Raw genomic sequence first — 17,995 nt, forward strand, 5'->3', positions numbered from 1 at the left:
TCCCCCCCCCCAGTGGTGGTCCTGGTCCCCCCCCCAGTGGTGGTCCTGGTCCCCCACCAGTGGTGGTCCTGGTCCCCCCCAGTGGTGGTCCTGGTCCCCCCCAGTGGTGGTCCTGGTCCCCCCCCCAGTGGTGGTCCTGGTCCCCCCCCCAGTGGTGGTGGGTGCTGATGTTACTCTCCTGACCACTCCTCCCCCCCAGGAGAGAGAGGGGGGGCGGACACCCCCAGGAGAGAGAGGGGGGCGGACACCCCCAGGAGAGAGAGGGGGGGCGGACACCCCCAGGAGAGAGAGGGGGGGCGGACACCCCCAGGAGAGAGAGGGGGGGCGGACACCCCCAGGAGAGAGAGGGGGGGCGGACACCCCCAGGAGAGAGAGGGGGGCGGACACCCCCAGGAGAGAGAGGGGGGGCGGACACCCCCAGGAGAGAGAGGGGGGCGGACACCCCCAGGAGAGAGAGGGGGGGCGGACACCCCCAGGAGAGAGAGGGGGGGCGGACACCCCCAGGAGAGAGAGGGGGGGCGAACACCCCCAGGAGAGAGAGGGGGGGCGGACACCCCCAGGAGAGGGGGGCGGACACCCCCAGGAGAGAGAGGGGGGGCGGACACCCCCAGGAGAGAGAGGGGGGGGCGGACACCCCCAGGAGAGAGAGGGGGGGGCGGACACCCCCAGGAGAGAGAGGGGGGGGCGGACACCCCCAGGAGAGAGAGGGGGGGGCGGACACCCCCAGGAGAGAGAGGGGGGGCGGACACCCCCCAGGAGAGAGAGGGGGGGCGGACACCCCCAGGAGAGAGAGGGGGGGGCGGACACCCCCAGGAGAGAGAGGGGGGGGCGGACACCCCCAGGAGAGAGGGGGGGGCGGACACCCCCAGGAGAGAGAGGGGGGGGGCGGACACCCCCAGGAGAGAGGGGGGGGCGGACACCCCCAGGAGAGAGAGGGGGGGGGCGGACACCCCCAGGAGAGAGAGGGGGGGGGCGGACACCCCCAGGAGAGAGAGGGGGGGCGGACACCCCCAGGAGAGAGAGGGGGGGGCGGACACCCCCAGGAGAGAGAGGGGGGGGGGCGGACACCCCCAGGAGAGAGAGGGGGGGGGCGGACACCCCCAGGAGAGAGAGGGGGGGGGCGGACACCCCCAGGAGAGAGAGGGGGGGGCGGACACCCCCAGGAGAGAGAGGGGGGGCGGACACCCCCAGGAGAGAGAGGGGGGGGGCGGACACCCCCAGGAGAGAGAGGGGGGGCGGACACCCCCAGGAGAGAGAGGGGGGGGCGGACACCCCCAGGAGAGAGAGGGGGGGGGCGGACACCCCCAGGAGAGAGAGGGGGGGGCGGACACCCCCAGGAGAGAGAGGGGGGGCGAACACCCCCAGGAGAGAGAGGGGGGGCGGACACCCCCAGGAGAGAGAGGGGGGGCGGACACCCCCAGGAGAGAGAGGGGGGGCGGACACCCCCAGGAGAGAGAGGGGGCGGACACCCCCAGGAGAGAGAGGGGGGCGGACACCCCCAGGAGAGAGAGGGGGGGGCGGACACCCCCAGGAGAGAGAGGGGGGGGCGGACACCCCCAGGAGAGAGAGGGGGGGGCGGACACCCCCAGGAGAGAGAGGGGGGGCGGACACCCCCAGGAGAGAGAGGGGGGGCGGACACCCCCAGGAGAGAGAGGGGGGGCGGACACCCCCAGGAGAGAGAGGGGGGGCGGACACCCCCAGGAGAGAGAGGGGGGGGCGGACACCCCCAGGAGAGAGAGGGGGGGCGGACACCCCCAGGAGAGAGAGGGGGGGGCGGACACCCCCAGGAGAGAGAGGGGGGGGCGGACACCCCAAGGAGAGAGAGGGGGGGGGCGGACACCCCCAGGAGAGAGAGGGGGGGCGGACACCCCCAGGAGAGAGAGGGGGGGCGGACACCCCCAGGAGAGAGAGGGGGGGCGGACACCCCCAGGAGAGGGGGGCGGACACCCCCAGGAGAGAGGGGGCGGGACACCCCCAGGAGAGGGGGGCGGACACCCCCAGGAGAGAGGGGGCGGGACACCCCCAGGAGAGAGGGGGCGGACACCCCCAGGAGAGAGGGGGCGGACACCCCCAGGAGAGGGGCCCCTTGTTACGGCCACTTGGACCAGTAACCGGGTTCATGCTGTTATAACCTCTTCCTCTATACCCAACCCACAAGTCATACCTTGAAAGTAATCTTTCAAGAACTGTCCGTGACAAGTAGTAGTGCAATGAATTAAAAGGGGGGGGGAGGGGGATAAGCAATACACAATTACCTGCACCAATATTTTAACAACTTCACCGCCATATATATATATATATATATATATATATATATATATATATATATATATATATATATATATATATATGTAAAATGAAAGTATTACTACACATATTTACAAAGTGTCACTTTCACACAGGACAATACATCGTCAGTGTTCATCACTCCCGGTGAGTCCACCTTCCAGGTACACGTCGTGCACCTAATGGTAAACACCGGTGAGTCCACCTTCCAGGTACACGTCGTGCACCTAATGGTAAACACCGGTGAGTCCACCTTCCTCAACATGGGCCAGTCCACACACACCGTATAGTCACAATGTGCCACTACCCCGCCACCATTCCCCATATACACACTGCCAGAGGGTTCAGCAACACACTGACAGGGGCCTCAATCACATACAGGGGTCTCAATCACATACTCGGGTAGTTAACACTCTGGCAGAAGTTTGGCCGGAACGCTATACGTACTAGTGGCTTTAGGTATTGTATGTACTACCTCTATCTATAAATCCAACATTATGTTTGTAAATCAACTATATATGTACTTTCCTGAATAAAATTGACTTACTTTACTTGTCGCTGGCTAGCAGCACTTGTCAACAGACGCACTACTGTCGTCTTGTAACTCTTACTGACCAATCCCGGGTACGTCGGTTCATACAACACTGCATTAACCAGCAGCTAACACACTGCTATAACCGACGACGGCCACTTTGTCCTCTCACAGGACCAACTCAAGATTTTTTTTTTTTTTTTTTTTTTTTGAGATATATACAAGAGTTGTTACGTTGTTACATTCTTGTACAGCCACTAGTACCTAGTACGCGTAGCGTTTCGGGCAAGTCCTTAATCCTATGGTCCCTGGAATACGATCCCCTGCCGCGAAGAATTGTTTTTTCATCCAAGTACACATTTTACTGTTGCGTTAAACAGAGGCTACAGTTAAGGAATTGCGCCCAGTAAATCCTCCCCGGCCAGGATACGAACCCATGACATAGCGCTCGCGGAACGCCAGGCGAGTGTCTTACCACTACACCACGGAGACTGCTGGACTACCCAAGTTCAGGACTACCCAAGGTGAACTGCCCTCCTCAGTGCAATCGCCTCCTTACGTCGACTCTGTGAACATAAAACGTCATTAATTAGACGGACAGTACACTGGGTGACCTTAGGATTACACCGTTCCAGCGGGGAATTGATATTGTAACTTGTAGCCACAACCTAGATGGCGTTGATCTCAATACGCCACCCACCAGAGGTCGTCGTCATCGACCTCACCTTGTAACTGAGGCAGGAAACCGGAACCGTCCACTGACACCACGCCACCACCAACAGATGGCGTTGTCTACATAGCACCCAATACCAGGGAGTTGGAGTGAACACCCATAGATCACCACCAGTGTCAACACTCACCATACTGCACCATCATAACACCACCACCAGTGTCAACACTCACCATACTGCACCATCATAACTCCACCACCAGTGTCAACACTCACCATACTGCACCATCATAACACCACCACCAGTGTCAACACTCACCATACTGCACCATCATAACTCCACCACCAGTGTCAACACTCACCATACTGCACCATCATAACACCACCACCAGTGTCAACACTCACCATACTGCACCATCATAACACCACCAGTGTCAACACTCACCATATTGCACCATCATAACTCCACCACCAGTGTCAACACTCACCATACTGCACCATCATAACACCACCACCAGTGTCAACACTCACCATACTGCACCATCATAACTCCGCCTCACCATAAATAAAACTGTTCAAATGATCCTTTAAGAGCTAATTTTCCACTTCCTTCTCAAGTGAAGCAAAATATAATTAAAGTCATTATACAATTAGCACGAGAAGACTCACGCTAAAGCTATTGATAACACCCTTATATATGTAGAGGAGTTAGAGGAGTAGCTATATATATATGTATATATGTATGAGGAGTTAGAGTAGTTATATATTATAGTTATATGTATATGTATATGTATAATGTTGGTATAGAATGAGAGCGCCTCTGACCCTTGGTGTCCTCCCACAGGGTCGCTGCGCCTGGAGGAGCCCCGACGGCCGCCCCGGGTGTACGCGGCGGCGCCCTCGGGGGTGGCGGTGACGGTGGTGAGGGCGGTGGACGACGCCCACACCCCGCCCACGCCCGCCCCACAGCCTCGCTACTTCCTCTACCAGTCCCCACAGACAGACTACAACTTCTTCACCATCCACGAACACGGCGGCAACATCACCACGGCCAGGTGGGTCCCCGCGCGCCCGCCCCGACCCCGTCTCACCTTCACCTTCACCCTGCACACCCTGCTGCTCCTGCTGCTGCTGGGACAGTGAGAGTGACACTGAAGGAGTGACAGTGAGGGAGACAGTGAGAGAGACAGTGAGGGAGAGAGACAGTGAGGGAGAGAGACAGTGAGGGAGAGAGACAGTGAGGGAGCGAGACAGTGAGATTGTAAGCGAGAGAGAGTGAGAGAGAGAGAGCGAGAGTGTAAGCAAGAGAGAGTGAGAGCGAGAGGTTGAGAGCGAGAGCGTAAGCAAGAGAGAGTGAGAGCGAGAGGTTGAGAGCGAGAGCTTGAGAGCGAGAGTGTAAGCAAGAGAGAGTGAGAGCGAGAGGTTAAGAGCGAGAGTGTAAGCAAGAGAGAGTGAGAGAGCGAGAGTGTAAGCAAGAGAGAGTGAGAGCGAGAGTGTAAGCAAGAGAGAGTGAGAGTGAGAGTGTAAGCAAGAGAGAGTGATAGCGAGAGTGTAAGCAAGAGAGAGTGAGAGCGAGAGTGTAAGCAAGAGAGTGAGAGTGAGAAAGAGTGAGAGAGAGGGAGGAGGCCCAACATGGCGGGTGTGGTGGAGGCGGGCCACAAGTACACCAGCAGTGTAAACTGTGTGTTAGTGTTGCTCCCAGTGTGACCCCCACACTACCTTGTACATGTACACCCTCACCTGTGTGGTGTACACCCTCACCTGTGTGGTGTACACCCTCACCTGTGTGGTGTACACCTTCACCTGTGTGGTGTACACCCTCACCTGTGTGGTGTACACCTTCACCTGTGTGGTGTACACCCTCACCTGTGTGGTGTACACCCTCACCTGTGTGGTGTACACCCTCACCTGTGTGGTGTACACCTTCACCTGTGTGGTGTACACCCTCACCTGTGTGGTGTACACCTTCACCTGTGTGGTGTACACCCTCACCTGTGTGGTGTACACCCTCACCTGTGTGGTGTACACCTTCACCTGTGTGGTGTACACCCTCACCTGTGTGGTGTACACCTTCACCTGTGTGGTGTACACCCGCACCTGTGTGGTGTACATGTACAGCACAAACTGGTACTGTGTGTACAGGTACCTGGGGTGACCTGGGGCTGGTATAACTGGTACTGTGTGTACAGGTACCTGGGGTGACCTGGGCCTGGTATAACTGGTACTGTGTGTGCAGGTACCTGGGGTGACCTGGGCCTGGTATAACTGGTACTGTGTGTACAGGTACCTGGGGTGACCTGGGCCTGGTATAACTAGTACTGTGTGTACAGGTACCTGGGGTGACCTGGGCCTGGTATAACTAGTACTGTGTGTACAGGTACCTGGGGTGACCTGGGCCTGGTATAACTAGTACTGTGTGTACAGGTACCTGGGGTGACCTGGGGCTGGTATAACTAGTACTGTGTGTACAGGTGCCTGGGGTGACCTGGGCCTGGTATAACTAGTACTGTGTGTACAGGTACCTGGGGTGACCTGGGGCTGGTATAACTAGTACTGTGTGTACAGGTACCTGGGGTGACCTGGGCCTGGTATAACTAGTACTGTGTGTACAGGTACCTGGGGTGACCTGGGGCTGGTATAACTAGTACTGTGTGTACATGTACCTGGGGTGACCTGGGCCTGGTATAACTAGTACTGTGTGTACAGGTACCTGGGGTGACCTGGGCCTGGTATAACTAGTATTGTGTGTACAGGTACCTGGGGTGACCTGGGCCTGGTATAACTGGTACTGTGTGTACAGGTACCTGGGGTGACCTGGGGCTGGTATAACTGGTACTGTGTGTACAGGTACCTGGGGTGACCTGGGGCTGGTATAACTGGTACTGTGTATACAGGTACCTGGGGTGACCTGGGGCTGGTATAACTGGTACTGTGTGTACAGGTACCTGGGGTGACCTGGGGCTGGTATAACTGGTACTGTGTGTACAGGTACCTGGGGTGACCTGGGGCTGGTATAACTGGTACTGTGTGTACAGGTACCTGGGGTGACCTGGGGCTGGTATAACTGGTACTGTGTGTACAGGTACCTGGGGTGACCTGGGGCTGGTATAACTGGTACTGTGTGTACAGGTACCTGGGGTGACCTGGGGCTGGTATAACAGGTACTGTGTATACAGGTACCTGGGGTGACCTGGGGCTGGTATAACTGGTACTGTGTATACAGGTACCTGGGGTGACCTGGGCCTGGTATAACAGGTACTGTGTGTACAGGTACCTGGGGTGACCTGGGCCTGGTATAACTAGTACTGTGTATACAGGTACCTGGGGTGACCTGGGCCTGGTATAACTAGTACTGTGTGTACAGGTACCTGGGGTGACCTGGGGCTGGTATAATTAGTACTGTGTGTACAGGTACCTGGGGTGACCTGGGCCTGGTATAACTAGTACTGTGTATACAGGTACCTGGGGTGACCTGGGCCTGGTATAACTGGTACTGTGTGTACAGGTACCTGGGGTGACCTGGGGCTGGTATAACTGGTACTGTGTGTACAGGTACCTGGGGTGACCTGGGGCTGGTATAACTGGTACTGTGTGTACAGGTACCTGGGGTGACCCGGGGTTGGTATAACTGGTACTGTGTGTACAGGTACCTGGGGTGACCCGGGGCTGGTATAACTGGTACTGTGTGTACAGGTACCCGGGGTGACCCGGGGCTGGTATAACTGGTACTGTGTGTACAGGTACCTGGGGTGACCCGGGGCTGGTATAACTGGTACTGTGTATACAGGTACCCGGGGTGACCTGGGGCTGGTATAACTGGTACTGTGTGTACAGGTACCTGGGGTGACCTGGGGCTGGTATAACTGGTACTGTGTGTACAGGTACCTGGGGTGACCCGGGGCTGGTATAACTGGTACTGTGTGTACAGGTACCTGGGGTGACCCGGGGCTGGTATAACTGGTACTGTGTGTACAGGTACCTGGGGTGACCTGGGGCTGGTATAACTGGTACTGTGTGTACAGGTACCTGGGGTGACCCGGGGCTGGTATAACTGGTACTGTGTATACAGGTACCCGGGGTGACCTGGGGCTGGTATAACTGGTACTGTGTGTACAGGTACCTGGGGTGACCCGGGGCTGGTATAACTGGTACTGTGTGTACAGGTACCTGGGGTGACCCGGGGCTGGTATAACTGGTACTGTGTATACAGGTACCCGGGGTGACCTGGGGCTGGTATAACTGGTACTGTGTATACAGGTACCTGGGGTGACCCGGGGCTGGTATAACTGGTACTGTGTGTACAGGTACCTGGAGAAGGCCGCCGGGGAGGAGTACCACATCATTGTGGTGGCGCTGCTGGCGGGGAAGGCGATCAACAAGGAGCTGACAGTGACTGTCACCAAATACAACCAACACGCCCCCAGGCTCGCCCTCCAGCACTACAGGTAGGTCACCCTCCACCCTCACCCTCCAGCACTACAGGTAGGTCACCCTCCACCCTCACCACGCTCACCCTCCAGCACTACAGGTAGGTCACCCTCCACCCTCACCAGGCTCGCCCTCCAGCACTACAGGTAGGTCACCCTCCACCCTCACCCTCCAGCACTACAGGTAGGTCACCCTCCACCCTCACCACGCTCGCCCTCCAGCACTACAGGTAGGTCACCCTCCACCCTCACCCTCCAGCACTACAGGTAGGTCACCCTCCACCCTCACCACACTCGCCCTCCAGCACTACAGGTAGGTCACCCTCCACCCTCACCACACTCGTCCTCCAGCACTACAGGTAGGTCACCCTACACACTCACCACGCTCACCCTCCAGCACTACAGGTAGGTCACCCTCCACACTCACCCTCCAGCACTACAGGTAGGTCACCCTCCACCCTCACCACACTCGTCCTCTAGCACTACAGGTAGGTCACCCTCCACCCTCACCCTCCAGCACTACAGGTAGGTCACCCTCCACCCTCACCACGCTCACCCTCCAGCACTACAGGTAGGTCACCCTCCACACTCGCCCTCCAGCACTACAGGTAGGTCACCCTCCACACTCACCCTCCAGCACTACAGGTAGGTCACCCTCCACCCTCACCACACTCGTCCTCCAGCACTACAGGTAGGTCACCCTCCACCCTCACCACGCTCGCCCTCCAGCACTACAGATAGGTCACCCTCCACCCTCACCCTCCAGCACTACAGGTAGGTCACCCTCCACCCTCACCACGCTCGCCCTCCAGCACTACAGGTAGGTCACCCTCCACCCTCACCACACTCGCTCTCCAGCACTACAGGTAGGTCACCCTCCACCCTCACCACGCTCGCCCTCCAGCACTACAGGTAGGTCACCCTCCACCCTCACCACACTCGCCCTCCAGCACTACAGGTAGGTCACCCTCCACACTCACCCTCCAGCACTACAGGTAGGTCACCCTCCACCCTCACCACGCTCGCCCTCCAGCACTACAGGTAGGTCACCCTCCACCCTCACCACACTCGCTCTCCAGCACTACAGGTAGGTCACCCTCCACCCTCACCACGCTCACCCTGCAGCACTACAGGTAGGTCACCCTCCACCCTCACCACGCTCGCCCTCCAGCACTACAGGTAGGTCACCCTCCACCCTCACCACACTCACCCTCCAGCACTACAGGTAGGTCACCCTCCACCCTCACCACACTCACCCTCCAGCACTACAGGTAGGTCACCCTCCACCCTCACCACACTCGCCCTCCAGCACTACAGGTAGGTCACCCTCCACACTCACCCTCCAGCACTACAGGTAGGTCACCCTCCACCCTCACCACACTCGCCCTCCAGCACTACAGGTAGGTCACCCTCCACACTCACCCTCCAGCACTGCAGGTAGGTCACCCTCCACCCTCACCACACTCACCCTCCAGCACTACAGGTAGGTCACCCTCCACCCTCACCACGCTCGCCCTCCAGCACTACAGGTAGGTCACCCTCCACCCTCACCCTCCAGCACTACAGGTAGGTCACCCTCCACCCTCACCACGCTCGCCCTCCAGCACTACAGGTAGGTCACCCTCCACCCTCACCACGCTCACCCTCCAGCACTACAGGTAGGTCACCCTCCACCCTCACCACACTCACCCTCCAGCACTACAGGTAGGTCACCCTCCACCCTCACCACACTCGCTCTCCAGCACTACAGGTAGGTCACCCTCCACCCTCACCCTCCAGCACTACAGGTAGGTCACCCTCCACCCTCACCAGGCTCGCCCTCCAGCACTACAGGTAGGTCACCCTCCACCCTCACCACACTCGCTCTCCAGCACTACAGGTAGGTCACCCTCCACCCTCACCCTCCAGCACTACAGGTAGGTCACCCTCCACCCTCACCCTCCAGCACTACAGGTAGGTCACCCTCCACCCTCACCACGCTCACCCTCCAGCACTACAGGTAGGTCACCCTCTACCCTCACCACGCTCGCCCTCCAGCACTACAGGTAGGTCACCCTCCACCCTCACCACGTTCGCCCTCCAGCACTACAGGTAGGTCACCCTCCACCCTCACCACGCTCACCCTCCAGCACTACAGGTAGGTCACCCTCCACCCTCACCAGGCTCGCCCTCCAGCACTACAGGTAGGTCACCCTCTACCCTCACCACACTCGCCCTCCAGCACTACAGGTAGGTCACCCTCCACCCTCACCACGTTCGCCCTCCAGCACTACAGGTAGGTCACCCTCCACCCTCACCACGCTCGCCCTCCAGCACTACAGGTAGGTCACCCTCCACCCTCACCACACTCACCCTCCAGCACTACAGGTAGGTCACCCTCCACCCTCACCACACTCGTCCTCCAGCACTACAGGTAGGTCACCCTCCACCTATTCGTTTGCCTTGTTCGGGTTGAATGTAGACACAGTAGTCGCTTCTGTATATATTTATTGAGTGAGGCAAACAGGTGTATAACTGGCCAGCCGAGGTCCACCTACTCTGGGTCTGTGAGGATAACTGAGGCTGCTGGGAGCATGCTTGATGCTCCTCTGTCTGGCATGACGTCAGAGGCCTACTTGCCTGTGATTGGTTACATTTCAACTGACAGAATTTGAGTATAACACCGCTCGGACACGCTACCAAGTCGACGTCCCTTGTCGACAAGCTCTGGCTAGCTATATAGTTACAATGATACTGAAAGGACCTCGGTGGCATACAATAATGGCTTACATGTGAAATTTGCATAATAAAACATTGAAAGAAGATCAGGTGTGCGTAATACAAACAACTCGGCATATATGCACCAAAAAAAAAAAAAATTCATCATAATAGGTGAAAATCATGGTAACAATGCTTTGATTAAATCAGAGTATTAAGAACATGTGTATGTCTACTGATCAGATATGAACAATACAACTCAAGGTATTGCCTAAACAAAATTATTAACATGTGTCAATGGCATGTGCTTGAAAACCATACAAAATTAAACAATTATTACATTAATAGAACAAAGTTCTGACCTAACAACCACAATTGAATTTCAAGATAGATAATTTTTTTTTTTTCTCTTTTTTTTTTTTTTTTTTTTTTTCGAAATATACAATATATTTACAAGACCAATGTACAATATATATAATGTGCAATATATTTACAAGCATATACAAGACCTGGATCAAGAAGACTAACATCTGCGTGATAGCAGTCAGGATTCACTGGCCACAATGTGGTTGCTAGAACAATAATAACTCTTATGACAAGCACTGTAAAAATACAAATGGTAGTAGACTTGACAATGGCATCTAATTCATAACAAAATAAAGTTGAGAAAAACTATACATTATATATAATGGTAATAATAAGACACATGTGGTAGAAATACTGCAATTGAGTTTTTTTTTTTTTTTTTTTCAAAACAAACAGAATAACTACAGAGTGCATTCAATTATAAATTCTGCGGATATCTACACCTAGCTCATCCAGAGCACTATACAACTCTGGCTCTGACTGAAGGTCCGGAACAGATGAAACTTCATGTGACAAACTATCATCTTGAGAGATATCCTCGTTAACATCTAGCCAATGGACGTGTGGTGAGTGCACGGTTGAAACGAGAGGTCTAGATCTAAGATTATAATTGCTAGTATGGGGTTGCTGAACATCCAGTGGTCTGTCAACCACAGGAGGTGGTGTCCGAGTAGGAGTATCTGTCTGGGTAAGTTCATTGTCATCTTCCTCATCAGTCTCGTCAACAGTCATTTTAGCTAACTTCATGTGGTCTAAATGTTCATTTATATACTCTCCTGTTAACAAGTTCTTAAGTCTGTATTTGTTACCTTTAATAAGCTCGATTACCTTATATGGACCCAAAAATTTCTTAGTTAACTTGTACATAGGACCAGACCTGTGTTGGTTAAGTATCATTACTACAGATCCAATAGTTATTTTATTGGGTTTAGCTCGTGCATTCCTTGCTAGAGTGAACTCGGCTGTTGCTTTGGACAGTTGTTCTCGTATTTTCTTGAATACTAATTGCATTTGTCTACGCTTCACTTGAACAAAATCATCTACGTTATATAAGGGAGTAGGAGGTACGTTAATCAATTCATTAGGGAGGATCTTATCTGTACCATAAAGAATAGCGTGAGGTGTGTCACCAGTAGAAACATTAATTGAAGAATTTATAGCACACTGAATTAAGGGTATAAAATCATCCCAATTGTTGTTATCAAAATTCAACGTGACTCTCAAGGCATCTAACACTTTCCTGTTAGTACGTTCAGCTAGTCCATTACTTGCCGGATGATAAGGCATGATGCTACATTTTTTGATGTTATATAAATCACACAAGCTAGTTAGAATACTATTACTGAATTCCGGACCATTATCTGAAAGGATTACTTTAGGCATACTATATCTACAAATTATTTGGTCATGGAATGCGCTGGCTATGGTTTCTGCTGTTTTGTTCGGGATAGGAACTAGTTCGCAAAACCGTGAAAAATTATCGACCATTACAAGCAAATGTTTGTTCCCTTTCTCTGTTTCCGCAAAATTTGTCAATAAATCCATCGATATTCGTTCCCAAGGAGCTTTAGTTGCTGGGTACACCTGAATTGGATTAGGTCCTGAAACATGTCCCTTGTGCTGTAAACAAGTTAAACATCTGTCAACATAATGAGCAATCTCCTTAGCCATTTTTGGCCAAAAATATTTCAATCGACCTTGTTGGAGTGTACGATCCTTTCCTGGATGTGCACTTGCAGGAGCATCATGGATAATTTTTAACACAGTTGGTACCAAGACAGCTGGAACAACTAACTGACAACATTTCCTCGAGGCTGTCCCTAGCTTTACTACTCTACACAGTAAATTGTCCAACATAACTAGTTCTTTCAATGGTACTGGTGGTTTATGAATCGGGCGAGTGTCTTGCTTAGTCAAAAATTTAATGACGGGTGCCCATATGGGGTCTTGTCTTTGTTCCGTTTCTACTACTGTAGCATCTAATGCTGGGTAATTTAACTGAATCGCAGCTACGTGTCGAGAAAACGCATCCGCTACAACATTTTGCTTTCCTGGAATATATCCAAATGTGGGATTGAATTCTTGAATTGTGAGCAAATATCTAGCAAACTTTCCAACTGGATTCTTATTTTTGAACAAGGGAATTAATGGTTGGTGATCTGTAAGAACATGAACTGGGTAATTATAAATTGTATCCTTGAAATGTTTAAGTGCCCAAACAACTGCCAAGGCTTCTCGTTCTGTTGCACTATAATTTTTCTCTTCTTTGGATAATGTGCGGCTAGCATAAGCTATTGCGTGATCTCTGTGACCTTCTGTTTGAAGTAATGCAGCACCTAGACCTATGTCACTAGCATCTGTAACCAACGTAAAAGGTTTAGAAAAATCTGGATACCTAAGGACAGGTGACGAAATCAAGGCTGCTTTGAGTTTTTTGAATGACTGATCCTGGGCCTCTCCCCAAACAAAGGGTTCATCTTTTCTTTGCAACTTGTAAAGCGGAGCGGCTATAATAGAGAATCCAGCAATAAATGAACGATAAAATCCTACAAGACCTGTGAACTGTCTTACGGCTTCTGCGGTACGAGGTGTTGGAAAATCACGGGCAGCAATAATTTTTGATTCATTCAATGTAATACCTGAAGGTGTAACTGTATGACCTAGGAAATTAATCTTTTGCTTTAAAAATGAACATTTTGCAAGCTTTATTTTTAAATTAGCTTCAGCGAGCTTTGCAAGTACCTTTTCAAGGTTCTGGAAATGAGTCTGAACATCTTGCGACATGATTATGAGATCATCAAGGTAAACTAGAAGCGTACTTCCTATCAATCTACGAAATAGATTTGTCATGAGCCGTGAAAAGGTTATTGGACTACTACGCAAACCAAACGGCATTCTTTTGAAATGAAAATGACCATTGGGAGTACTAAAGGCTGTCAATTGTTTACTTTCCTCGTCAAGGGGGATTTGCCAGAATCCCTGCAACAAATCTAACGTTGAAAATACTTTGTTTCGACCAATACTTTGCAACAAATCATTGAGAACTGGAAGTGGGAAACGATCAGGTATTGTTACTCTGTTAAGCTTGCGATAATCGATTACAGGTCTCCAAGTCCCATCTCGTTTTGGTACAAGAATCAATGGAGCGTTCCATGGCGAATTACTCGATTCAATTACATCACTCTGTAACATTTCTTCTACAAGTCTATCTGCTTCTGCTCTCTGAGAATGGGGAAGTCGGTAAGCTGGTACATAAATAGGCGTAGTTCCTTGTTCAAGGGGAATTTTATGTGTAATGAGAGGAGTGAGACCTAATTTTTCTCCTGGTAGAGCAACAACAGCTCTATTCCTGTTCAAAATTTCCAAAAGCTGAGCCACAGAGTCAGGAAAATCAGTAGGACTGAGGTGTTGCGCTTGCACCTCTGGCTGAGATCCCTGTTCTCCTGGTGTGAGTGTACAAACAGTATGATCCATGGAGACATCATCCACAACTCGCACCGGTAACGAGTAATGGGCAAAATCTACAACATGGGTACCCGACTGGAGATGGATATCGGCATTACTTGTGTTCGCGATAAAAAGTGAGACAGTACCATCCTGCACTGTGTGCCAGGAGGGTTCAACAAATGTACCATTCACTTTACATGTTTCACTTTCCGCAATCACATCCGACAACTCAGGCACTCCCTGAACCTTAACTCTTATTCTGGTGAGAGAATGAGGGTGTAGCACAGTGTCAGTAGCCGTGGAACCACTGACTTCAGAGATGGAAGCTGCCAGGCGAGCGAGACAACGAGAATCCGTTAGGGCGTCCCCTTCCAGAAAGTCCCGATACTCATTCTCCTTAACAACTGTACAACTACTATGCTTCAATCGAGTGCCTGTTTTCTCGGGTATGCTACCACGACAATGATCTGACAAACCTACGCTTGCAAGGCGGGTGTCAACAAAATGAACATAATCTGATTGAAGATTGAACTCGTGGCCCTGTCGATACATGCTACACAAGGGTATGACATGGTCTTTGATACTTATGTTCCAACGATGGGGAAACAATGCAATATTTTCATCAATCATGGTGTACAGACCTAAGAGAATGTCTCCAGGAAAATGAATAATGTCAACAACTAAACATGTTATAGACAATGTGACATCATTGAACTTGAGTGGGAGGTCAATTTCACCCTGAACTTTTACTTTATTTCCTGAAATACCACTTAGAAAAGGTATGTGTGACTGTTTTAAAATAGTAGGGTGCATACTTTCAATGTCTCTAAGAGCCGAGGGCTTGACAATATTAATTTTTGCACCTGAGTCAAGAAAAACTTTTAAAACTCTACCATGTACAATGGCTGATACAAGGGGACCATCACTTGAGACTGGACAAGTTACTATTTTTGACTTATGTTGTCTGGGATATCTGCGTCTTGTTTGTGTCAAATTTACTGTGGATCCGTCAACATCTACAACTGGTCTAGAGTCAGTGTCCTCCTCTGTCAAGTGTCCAAATCTATTTTGGGTAGCTACTGAATACACAGGGAGGGCACTAGGATTGGCTAGCTTGAATTGGTTAGCGGATGGCCTTGGGGGTTTCCCGACGACATGGAGTGAACATTCTGAGCTCCAGCATTCTGTGACTGAGCATTATAATTTGAAGTTGCATTATAGCTGGGCTGGGAGTTGTAATTACGAGAGTTCTGATAATGTCTTGGACGCTGTGAGCCTCGCCAAGACTGACCATGGGAGTTACGAGGTGGAGATGTCCTTTGCCTAGCTCTACAATCCGCAGTGTGGTGACCAACTTGTTTATGGTACGTGCAATATGGAAGCCTAGAATGATTAGATTGATGAGGGGGCCGAGAGAATTGTCTAGGAGGTGATGATCTAGGGGCGGACCAACAGTCCCTTGCAAGGTGGTTACTCTTACCACAATGCCAACATGAGGGAGTGGATGGTTGGGGACTATGGCGTTTCGGCATTTTATGAGGCGGCGAATTTGACTGGGGGCTACGAGCATGGGTACGCTTCTGCGACCAAGAGTTTTGAGAATTTGTGGGAGGGTGCTGAGAGCTTGTAACTACATTTACAGCATCAGAGGGTGGCAACAGTTGAGCACTTCGGGGAGCTAGTTTATCTGCGGCATTGTTAATAGCCTCAAATACTTCACCAATTTCATGTTTAACACCAAAATTTTGTTGCTCAACGATTGGTTTTGTATGCTCGGGGGCAAAATGCATTAAAGTACCAAATGCTATCATTTTGGCCATAGCCTCAGGGGACAGATTATTGTCTTTATCTAACCAAGTTGAATTATTCATAGCAGAAACTAAGGCATACAGATACTGATCGAGACGGCTAGTAAACGCATTAAACGATTCACCAGGCTGCATGGTGGCATTGGCAATTTTCTTGACTAACCTATATGGGTCAAGGTCTCCTTTATTAACAAAGCGACGGCGAAAGAAATCCTTAAATTCAGGCCAAGACTGGAGGCTAACAATGGCTTTCTCATCAACAACAAAACGTGCATCACCTTTGGTTGTGTCCACGGCTGACCGTGCAATTGCTAAGTATTCGGCATCAGTAGGCTTAGAAAAACGTGCAACTGTTTTCGCTTCAACCTTACTAAACCATGATTCTAATAAACGCGATTCCCCAGCAAAAAGAGGAATAGCCATTTCCTGAGCTGATCTCTGGCCATTGGGACGAGCAACTGTTCCCATTGATTCTGAAGGGGTTTCAACAGTGGTAGGCATTGTCACAGCCGTGGAAGTAATATTTGAACGCAGATTATAATTAAGTGCACCTGGCATCAGAAATAGTATACACAAAAATAAACACAAAAAAATATCAACTTGGCTAAAGTAAAAATGGCAGAAATAAAATTATTAAATTGGGCTAGGCAAGAAAATAATTAAGAACAAGCAAATTGTAAACTAAATTTAGCAATCTTTCATTAAAAAATGACTGGAATTAGATGTATGTAAATTAATTAAACCAGACTAAGCACAGCAATTTAGAATAAAAACTGGGAAATGCAATTGCAAAATTTCATTAAAAAGATTCAACACAACAAGTGGCAATGCAAGAAATATGGATGTAGCACATAAACTGGACACAGGAATGTATATAACTCCTATGGTAAAAGTTTAAAATAAAATGCTTAAAGGATAAATTTCAAGTTAGGTCTGGAGAAATTAAAAAAAATTATATTGCACAAATCCTTAACTGCTACTAAAACAAGGATTTCTTAATTCACTGGAATTTGAATTTACCAATAACACTCTAGGAGAACAATTAAAATTCAATGAAATTACTGTAAGAAGCAGGAATGTTGAAATCACACAGGAAAACTGTGGGGAGTGCAGTACTGAACCAGCTCCAATATTTAACAAGTCACTGAATGGTTAATTCACAGGATATTATGGGAATTATTACATAAGTCACTTTTTAACACTTGGCACGTTGTTCTCAACTAGCAATTACTTATCTCAGGGTTGTAATTTATGAGGATCACCAGTAGCCAAAGTAGGAGAAGCGTCGTGAAGATCTGAAGAGGCCCATGTGAGGCGTGTTTACAAACTGGATGCGACGGCAGCGCTCCTGGCGGCGGTGGCGCGAGACTCAGGGACCCCACACTGTTCAGGCTAGAGGCACGAAGATAAATTCTGACGACGACAATATTGCGACGATGGAATAACCAGTTGATACCTGCGACGATGGCTGACGACGATTGCAGTAGCTTGCACCCTCACGAAGCTTGATACTGTCAGCTTGGGTGGCGGTGGTGGTGGTGGTGGGTGTAATAGGTGGTTCCCACGTGGTGGCGCGAGGTTCAAAAATGGCTGGCGCGGGAAGCTTCCTTCCTCCTCACTGATGAGTGAGCGTTCTCACAGGAAAATATTGACCCTTACTTCTAAAACGTTAGCCTGGAGTAGTGGTTGATGGCAGGACCCCGGTCTGGCACAATATTTGATGCGTGGGTGGCAGGATGGCGGCTTATGGCGGTGGCGGTGG

General features: G+C 50.9%; 1 protein-coding gene across 1 annotated transcript in view; it reads left to right on the forward strand.

The window, feature by feature from the left end:
• The window catches only part of LOC123767978 (uncharacterized), a 268,631-nt gene that overhangs the window by 92,868 nt on the left and 157,768 nt on the right, over positions 1–17,995 (forward strand). Inside the window, exons 2-3 of the mRNA XM_069306497.1 lie at positions 4,333–4,543; positions 7,793–7,933. Coding sequence (XP_069162598.1) covers positions 4,333–4,543; positions 7,793–7,933 — 352 coding nt within the window. The remainder of the gene's footprint in view (positions 1–4,332; positions 4,544–7,792; positions 7,934–17,995) is intronic.

This window comes from Procambarus clarkii, chromosome 58, assembly GCF_040958095.1.
Source record: "Procambarus clarkii isolate CNS0578487 chromosome 58, FALCON_Pclarkii_2.0, whole genome shotgun sequence".
In the NCBI taxonomy this organism is placed as follows: domain Eukaryota; kingdom Metazoa; phylum Arthropoda; class Malacostraca; order Decapoda; family Cambaridae; genus Procambarus; species Procambarus clarkii.